Below are 10,000 nucleotides of genomic sequence, written 5' to 3'. Positions count from 1 at the left end.
TCAATACCTGCATAAGATTCTACATGATAGTCTTGAGAGTGAAAATATCACTTGTTAAATATCTTACACAAATATTAGTATAGAGGGATTGTTGATTTTATGTCTAGCAAACTATGCAGGTGTTTGCTGTGTGGTTGCATGTGAAATACAGAATAAGGAAAGAGAGTCATTCCTTACTTTCCTTTGTCTGCTTTTCATCTTATATTTCATGTGTGATGATGTTTTGAATGGGTTAATGAAGAAGAAAGAGACTCTGCTTTAGAAATATATTACTCTGTACTCCTAAATCTAAGTTTGTTCATTACCATTTGTTGCTGATTTTATATTTTGACTATACTGGTATATGGATCAGGCCTCGGTCCAAAGAGTAAAAGAACTGAGATATGTTCTATTTCACAGGATATATGTCATAACAATGGATATACAAAAATGCCGTCTCACTAACCCTCACCGCAATTTCAGAAAATCCGCTACACATCTCGTGGCACGACAGCATGTGGATCCCGCACCTCAACTCCACCAACGTCATGGACTACTTTGCGGAGAGGACGAATCCCTTCTACTCACGCGACTGCAATAATGAGTTCATCAAGATGCAACAGAACACGAGGGTGGATCAGCTGACGTGAGGCTCTTCGTCTTTTCCTCCTTCCTTTTTTTTTTTTCTTCTTGTTTGTTGTCTTGTTCTTCTTGCTTTCTGGTTCCTTTTCTTTTTTTCCTTATTTTCTTTGTGTGTCGTCTTTTTCTGACTCTTATTTTGTATCTGTTTCTTTTCTATTCCATCTGCTTTTACTCTTTCTGTTTTTTTTTCTTCTTCTCCTCTTCTTCTTCTTCTTCTTCTTCTTCTTCTTCTTCTTCTGCTCATCTTTGTGCTTTTCTGCTAGTGCTTCCTTTTTGTTCTTTCATTTTCTTCTATTTCTTGTTTTCTAATATATATATTTTTTTATCTCTCATACATTTTTCATGTTTATCCCCCACAGACTCTCTCTCTCTTCTTTTCCTCCTCTCTCTTTGTCTTCTGTTTCTCCCTCCCTCTCTCTATCTTTTTCTCTGCTGTTGTTAATCTTGCAAAATAAGAATCAAGTTTTTTGTTATTACTTTGTGGCATTGTTTATTTGTACTTACATTTCTTTTATTTATTTAGATAGATCAGTTGTATTATTACTATTATTATTATTGTTTTTGTTGTTGTTGTTGTTGTTGTTGTTGTTATAATTACGTCTTCAAGCATTATTTACCTTGTTGCTTCTTGGTGCATGTAAGTAGTACCATCCTGAGAATGACTGTCTTGCTGGGGTGCATATGTCATGCCATCACTGTCTCAGACCTATTAGTGTATAGTCTTTCAGCCATGTGGACTTTGCAACAGGGTGGCTAGATGATGTTAAGAGGTATTTAGGCCAGAATTAGCAATGAGGTTACTTGTACATATCTGCATCACAGCTTTTAACATTTTAACTGACCTAGAGGCAGATTTATCTAGCAATTTTCCCCATCATACTTTATTGATTGAGTAGTTAAATTATATAAATCTGCTTATTAAGTGATTCATATACACTTTTCATTTTCTTTTCTTTTTTCTTAGAGTAACGAATCTTGAAGAAAAAATTATCGTTATTTTGTTTTCCCCAACAGCCACATGCAGGGCGTAGAGTACATGCTGCTCCACACACAGGAACCGATCCTGTACATTATCAGGAAGCAGCACAGGTACTCCCCAACACAGGTCACTCCACTGGCCAACTACCATATTATTGGTGGCCAGGTGTACCAGACGCCTGATCTGGGTTCTGTCATCAATTCCCGAGTGGTAAGTAAATGAATTTTTGATGTTTTGTATAGCGACTTATTTATCAAAGTTCACAGGTGTTTTATCTCAACGCAGGTCACCATTGTTTTTTATTGTGTACGGTGATTGTGCAGAAGAAGAGAGAAAGTACTGACAAACAATAATATGGTTGTAAAGAATTTAGATAACTTTCGATAACTATCCACGGGCATTCATAGGAAGGGATATCTTCTTATTTTTTATTTTAGTTGGTCTTTAATATTTTGTCTTTTATATTATAATTGGTTTGTTTTATTATAATTTTTAGTCAAGTATTTGATATATTAATACTTTTGGATATATCTGAATAGAAGTGTACTCTTTTTGAGGAACTCAGGGAAGCCCATAATCAAGAAATTTGGAAAGGGGAAAATAGAAATCGAGCTTATTTTAACCTGGCGAGGGAGGTATAAATGAGAATGGCCAATTTCTTGGGATACATTGTATCATCTGACATTTCATTTGTACAGTATTGATAAGATAGATTGAGAAGCAGAGTATACTGATATACACTGACTTTTAGCTGTGAAGTCCCTTGACTTGGAACAGGCAGCGTGCCTTATTATTTAGCCAAGTGTTTATCTATGTCTCCCCCTCTTTCATGTAATAGGAAAAAGTAGTGATTCCTCTGAAAAACACTTTTAATTCCTCATTCATCTACAAAGGAGAGGGGTCAATGATGTGTATTTTTCAATCAGCAGTACTGGAGAATTTTCTATCCACACAATAGAGAGATTCTAAGGGTAGAAGCAGATTGGTAATTTAGAAAGGGATATTCACAGCCCTCTGAATGAGTGCAGTTCAGAGCAGGTTACTGTTTACTATCCTTTCCTTGATGGTGGGTATAAATTTTCTGTTTTCAGGAAACTCATGAGCGAAAATTACTGCATATATTATTATTTGACCCGTAACAATAAAGGGAAATTAAGTATTGACAAAAGGATGACTTTAGATATCATAAATATTAAATCCAACCCTGAAGACCATTAAAAGTGTAAGCACGTCAGGTATAGAAATCTATCTATATATCTGTGTGTGTGTGTGTGTGTGTGTGTGTGTGTGTGTGTGTGTGTGTGTGTGTGTGTGTGTGTGTGTGTGTGTGTGTGTGTGTGTGTGTGTGTGTGTGTGTGTGTGTGTGTGTGTGTGTGTGTGTCTGTGTGTGTCTGTGTCTGTGTCTGTGTCTGTGTCTGTCTGTCTGTGTGTCTGTCTGTCTGTCTGTCTATCTATCTGTTTTGCTGTCTCTCTGTTTCTCTGTGGGTCAGGTGGCATGGTTGGTTTAGCACTGGCCTCCGGTTTCATACCCGGAGTGACCTAGGTTCGAGTCATGGTCAGGGAGGGTTGTTAATTATTTACTGTTTCTTTGTGTTTGTGTGAGTTTGTGTTTATGTATATACATATGTATGTGTGTATGTATATGTATACATATAATGATATATGCATATATACATTTATAGGTAGATTAGTAGGTAAATAGATAGACAGACATGTTGATATATAATTTATACATATTCTATTGACTTATTCCATACTTTTGATAAAATTTGTATAATTTTTTTTTTTTTCTTGGTTTCTTGGAGGATCACTAAATGAAGTCTTTTCGTTTCTTCTTCTGTTCTTTTGTCCCGTTTTTCTTTTCTTTTCTCTTTTGTTTTGATACCATTTGAGTGTTTGTTGTTGGGTTGGAGGTGCGAGGCAAAATGCGATATATAATTCTGAACGTGTCTGGACGTTCAGAACTTGGTTGGTGTGTGGTAAGTTCTGTTATTTTTGAAGTTGGAGACTTTCATTGTTTCTATTTGTGACAATGTTTTTTTTTTTTTTTTGTGTGTGTGTGTGTGTGTGTGTATATATGTGTGTGTTATATGAGGGTTTTCATGTAATTTCTTCCTTCTCTAAAATGGTTAAAAATTGCATCCAAAATAACATTTGTGATCTTGCCTTCTCTATTTTTAAAGCTTCTCATATATATATATATATATATATATATATATATATATATATATATATATATATGTATATATATATATGTATATATATATATATATATATATATATATATATATATATATATATATGTATATATATATATATATATATATATATATATATATATATGTGTGTGTGTGTGTGTGTGTGTGTGTGTGTGTGTGTGTGTGTGTGTGTGTGTGTGTGTGTGTGTGTGTGTGTGTGTGTGTGTGTGTATATAATATCTATGTATATATGTATAGATGTGTAAGAATTGGAATTACTTAAAACATAACATTCAAAAGTAGCAATATTTTGATTTATATTATTTATTGAATTTATTGAGAGCACAGCTTCTCCGAAAGTGACGATAGCCCATTTCTTGACAGCTGGGAGCTGTCAGCAACCTCAACAGCGCCTTCACAGAGATGCAGTCGTTTTCGCACTACCATCCGTCCAGAGGGTACTGGTGGCAGTTCAGGAATCAGGGCGACCAAACGGAGCAGCAGAAGAAGGAGAAGGAGAAGAAGGTATTGTGGAGGTTTTGATTTAATCTCTGTATGTCTATCTCTGTTTTTTTTTTTTTTTTTTTATCTTTTCTTTCTTTTCTTTCTCTCTCTCTCTCGGTATTTCTGTCTCTTGAGTCTGTCTCTAGTGTTCTCTCTCCCTTTTACGGGTTTGATCGAGGTGGTTGGTACTGTCTAAATCACTTGACAGTCAGTTGGTTTACCTTTGAATTGTGAATTGTGATATTCATGACTATTGGTAAAAGTATTTTTATTTTTTATTTTTTCTAAGAAGGTGTTGATCGAGTTTAAACCTCCTCTAAAAGCCACAGTGTCTCATCCCTCCCTCTCCCCCTAGCTGCAAGAATTTGCTTGCAACTTTCACCAAGGGAAATTGGATCTGACATTTGAAAATATCACCAGAAAAGTTATCTTTTGATAGTATGGGAAATAGTTATCAACAGTGAACTATCAAATGGGAGGGGGTGAATCTCAATGAAATTGAATATAACACAAAAAAGTACATATTTATCATACTATAAAGCAGTAAAGCATAATTATATGCATTCCTAGGCAAAAAGAACAATAAGGTAATGCCACTGTTGCTCTGCCAAGCCTGGAAGTGACTTAAGAAGGAAGGGGAGAATGTTGTAGATAAAGGGGACAGGAACTAGGATGGTGTAAAGTAGTCTGTGATTATTTGGGAAGAATTGGATGGGAGGACAAACACCCATTAGTGGGAGCTGTATAGATTTTGGAAAGAGATAGCTCTCTGTGTGTAGAGGAAAGGTGCCAAACGTTACCGGATTTACTACATTTCATCTGTACCAAGAAAAGAGTAGGGAAAATAACTCGCCGGTTTCGGGAAGCTTATGCCCACATGAGACGCTGACAGTCTCAGTCTGTAGGAGTTGAAAGAATTGGAGGATCTTCTAATATTTTGCTTTGATGTTTTTGCTTAAATGAACTTAACTACAGATGGAAGGAACTTGGTATTATCCAAGAAGGAGGAAGATTGTGCATCTGACATGTTACTGGAACGTTTCCTCACATGGAATGTGGTTGGCTACAATATCCATTTATCAAATGACTACTCTGACTACTTTGAAATAAATTTCAAAGTAACTAGCAGATTAGTAATGATAGACAGTACAGACAGTCATAATAGATAAGTAAAAATAGAGAATGTAGTAATTGACAATGCATCATGAGAATAGCTGTTCAAAATGTTTGATAAATGGTGATTTCACTGTTTGCCAAGGCTTTATAGAAAAATTTTTCATCTGAGTGTAATAACTGTATGGATAATATATTTGTATTAATATTTTCACCACATGCCCCTAGGTTTTTTTTTTTTTGTGATGATGATGATGATGATGATGATGATGATGATGATGATGATGATGATGATGATGATGATGATGATGATGATGATGATGATGATGATGATGATGATGATGTCGATGATGATGATGATGTCGATGATGTCGATGATGATGTCAATGATGATGATGTCAATGATGATGATGAGGATGATGATGATGATGATGATAAGAGGAAGAGGGTGAACAGGCAAGACAGGCAGTACTTGTAATTAGCTCATTGGTGACTTAGTACAAGTGTAGCCAGCTATGAGTAAAAACAATGAATAAGATAAACTCACAGTGGGCATGGCATGTACATAAATGCCATGCCCGTCGGCAATGGGTTGATGAAGTTGGTGTGTTCCAGAAGTGTAGGAATTATATCGAGTGTGGTGCCAGACTGCAAAGAGGTATGATTGTTGCATTACTCAACAAGAGCCTAAAAAAAATGACAAAATTAAAAGTGTTATTTTGTTAAACAGGAAATTGAAGACTTTAAATCATAACATACAATACATAACTATTACAGTTGTAATGCTGAATATCATTACAATTTTCATGCTATAAATGTGGAAAATATTTATTTATATTTCCTTAAAACAGATTTTTTTTTTGGTATTTGTTGCTACTGGATTTTTTGTCATGGTTCAGCACTGATGTTTATATATTAATGGTTTCATTTATATTATAATGTTTTTGAAGGTAGAGAGAGAGAAAAAAAATCTTTTGTTTAAATACAAGATAATTACGTGGTTTTCAAGATGTTAAACTGTGTATGCATTATGGATAAGTTACATGGTATTCCAGGAAGATGAATCACTGAAAGAACATCTTATTATGAAAGAAATATATATTGTTAGGTTACATTTTACTTGACTGAGAAAGTTAAAAGTTAGGTGGAAGGGTTAGTACAGAGTTGTATGAAATAGTTAATAATCTTCCTTTGGAATATTTTACTTTTGTACTGAAACCATCTTTACACTGATATTAAGTTTATAATATCTCAGAATGGGACTGTATATTGTATATAATTTCCATGTGTAATTAAAAAAGGAATCTCTTGTTAGTTGGTAGTATGTAGTAGCTAATTTGAAATTATATGAGCAATCTGTCTAAGGATTGAAGTGTATCTGTTGGCAGTATTTTCACTTGCAAAGTGGGTGATGATATACTGATAGCTTAGAAAATCTTCTGAAAATTAGAAGATTGTTAGTTAGACAATAATATATTGTAACTAGTTTTTGGAAATGATCATATAATCCATATTCTTGAAGTTATGAATAATGAATAGCATTACTAGTGCAGTGTACTCTCTTTTTGGTTCCTAGACTTTTTACTCTTGTAATCCCTTTCTCAAACTTCTAATACAACTATGACCCTTGATATCAGCCATCCCATTGGTAATTTTTAAACAGCTTATTTTTAGGCTAAGAGGAAAAAGTATTCAGCAGACTGTGCAAGCTTTATTTGCATGATTGTAAGAATGTACATGGTTTCTTAGTATATTCTTAATGTGTAAGCTACTGAATGCCTAGCAACTACCATATTATATTCTTTCTCTAAGGCTTTGCAACCCCTTTGTGACCTCCACGTGTTTGGAATCACTGTGCTATCTGTTTTCTTGCATTTATTTTTAATGAGAATTATTCAGTTACAGTAAGTTATTCTTTTCCTTGCTGTTATATGCAAAAATGAGTTATTTTAGTAACATTATGCACTTTGTTATAGTTGTAAATAGTAGATAGTGCATATGGCAATGTATTGATCTTTTTCTTGTGATAGTATATGGGGATATTATGCCTCTTGTTACAGGGACAAGTGAAGAAGGAGGAGCCTGCGTCACTCTTCCAACAGAGACGTGTAGATTCCCTCCTCGAAGATCTCCAGACTAGATTCCCGTACAAGTACCCAACAGTGCCACAGCAACCACAGAATGCACAGAACCAACAACAGGAGGGATCGAAAGCAGGTGTGTACATGTAGTGCTAAATCAGTGCGTTTCCCTTCAATCTGTCGTTCTTATTCTCTAGTCATGCTGCTTCTCTCTCTGTGAATGAAAAAAAAAAGGATGGAGTTTAATTTAAGCTGAAGTTATGTTGATGGAAATTTTCATTCTCTTTTAACCATGGACATGATTATTTGAAGAAATGTTAGGATGTAGCTAAGAGAAATAAGATGTTTTTAAACTTTGCTATTGATGAGTCTGCATCTAGTTTGGATCTGTTTGTTTCTGAGCTCCTTTGTATGTCGATCTTTTAGACAGCACTGATAATAAATTTCTATAGGGAAATGAGAGAGGTAGAAATCGCAAGTAGGAACAGTACTTTGCTGTTTAGTGGAAAAGGAAACTTAACAAATTTGTTGTTCCTTTTATATTTATCTCAACAATAATAGTACTTTTTTTAAAACTAGTATATGCTAAAGAGTATATAAAAAAAGTCTCTTTATGCATAAATACCCAGGGTTGGCAATAAAACTTTCTTTGGTGAGTACTGTAAGGAAACCTTCAAACTAGACTGAAAACTAGATTATTTGATGGCTTATTATGATTGAGTTTTTATTGGTTTATACTTTGAATGATGCAAGAGGTTTTTAAGTTCATTTGTAATGTAGATAATCATTTAATTTATATAATGATTTCACTGGAAACTGAAGATAAGATATGATTTATAGTAATATTTTATATGATATAATTTATTATGAATAGCATATTAATATGTAATTCAGTTGTGGAAAAATAATGTGAAGAAGATAAAGAAAAAGAAAAGACATGAAAGAAGTGCCGAGAAATAGGTGAAAAGAATGACAAATCCTAGTTTTTGGATCAGTGCAACTTTTTTTTTTCTGACATTTAAAATCTGCTAATCAATCAAAGTAGAATGATAAAAGGTAGTATCGAGACCCTAATGTGGTACCTATTACTAAACTTTGATTACGAGGCACTCAGAACATCATTTAGGTGACTTTGCTCCTCAAACCACAGGGGTCTCACATGAAAGAGAAATTGTATAAAAGGTATAGTATTTTATCCTACTTACACTGACACTAAGCTAGTAATAGCAAATACATCAGTGAAATGGTTATTGAATAAGGCTACACAGGGATTTGCCACTTGTGTTTAGCTCAGAAGCTGTCGGCTAGAAGCAGAAATCAAGGAAATAGATTATCATTTATAACTCAACATAGTCTTGGCTCACTTACGTTCCAAATGAAGGTCTACGTAGCTGTGTGTATTGTGCACAGGTGGTACAGTATGCTGAGCCAAGTCATACTATTTTTGTGTTAGGTATTAGGCCACTGGTAAGCCATTACTATTATTAATATGTTTGTCCTGCCTGTTCCGAGGAAGGAAAAGCGAGGGGGAAGTTTTTGCCCTAGGGTTAATGTGTTAGAATCTATGATTCTTCTGAAAATACTATATTTACTGTCACTGAAGGGTGTTTAGTAGAGTAAGTGTTATTATTAATTCAAAATATTGAATGTATTGCTTTATCTTCATATTATTTCTGAAATGATATTTCTTGATATCTTCACACAAATAATATGGCCAATCCTAATTGTCTATATCTCAGTATCATCCTTATCATTTCAGAGCATTTCTTGAGATTTCCGAATCATGACATGTAATATTTTTTATTCAAGGTTAGAGTATATAAATTTTCTAACCTTTTACAAACCTTTTCTTGATATCTTTACATTAAGATAAAGGCTTTCTTTGATGTCTTCTTGTCACACAACCACAGGTGAAGACACAAAACCAGATGTGAAAATGGAAGTGAAGGTGGAGGTCAAGACAGAGATCAAGACTGAGCCCTCCTCGCAGACGCCATCCCAACGCACGGCCAAACCCCCGCCCGAGAAGCGCCAGAGAACGGGTCCTTGACTCTGGTGCCGAGATATACCCTACGGATACCTCTCTGGTCATTCTTTAAGACTGAATTCCTCAGTGATATGTCTCTGATATCCCTCAAGTTCTTACTAAGATGTTATTTAAGTACCTTTTTTGATACCCCTCAGAGGTTCCTCAAATGTCCCTCAAATACCTCATGTCCTCTTTTAAGGTTTGCCGAAAAAGGGTTACACGTGTTCTGTCTATGCGCGCTGAGGAACAGAGCTTGGATGATGGTTGTCCACAGGAGATATGCCGATTTCAGGGATATTGTGTGAATAAAGTTTTAATTTAAGCATGTTCATAAGTGGTTTTTGAAAGTATACTTGGGATACTGAATGAATAGTGGGAAAAAGATGAAGGTGGAAGAGTGAAAATGAATAAATTATTGAATTCTCTATTACTAGTTTTTTTTTTTATATCATCCCAATTTCTACAGTTTAAAGTG

General features: G+C 34.6%; 1 protein-coding gene across 1 annotated transcript in view; it reads left to right on the top strand.

Annotated features, from left to right (window-relative positions):
* The window catches only part of LOC119580075 (mediator of RNA polymerase II transcription subunit 6-like), a 12,420-nt gene extending 2,465 nt beyond the window's left edge, over window positions 1-9,955 (top strand). The window contains exons 2-6 of the mRNA XM_037927978.1: window positions 463-625; window positions 1,636-1,810; window positions 4,183-4,323; window positions 7,476-7,632; window positions 9,407-9,955. Coding sequence (XP_037783906.1) covers window positions 463-625; window positions 1,636-1,810; window positions 4,183-4,323; window positions 7,476-7,632; window positions 9,407-9,546 — 776 coding nt within the window. The 3' untranslated portion in view covers window positions 9,547-9,955. The remainder of the gene's footprint in view (window positions 1-462; window positions 626-1,635; window positions 1,811-4,182; window positions 4,324-7,475; window positions 7,633-9,406) is intronic.
* Window positions 9,956-10,000: the final 45 nt, after the last annotated feature.

The sequence above is a fragment of the Penaeus monodon genome, chromosome 13 (genome assembly GCF_015228065.2).
Source record: "Penaeus monodon isolate SGIC_2016 chromosome 13, NSTDA_Pmon_1, whole genome shotgun sequence".
Lineage (NCBI taxonomy): Eukaryota > Metazoa > Arthropoda > Malacostraca > Decapoda > Penaeidae > Penaeus > Penaeus monodon.
This window is presented reverse-complemented; position numbering and strand designations above follow the sequence as displayed.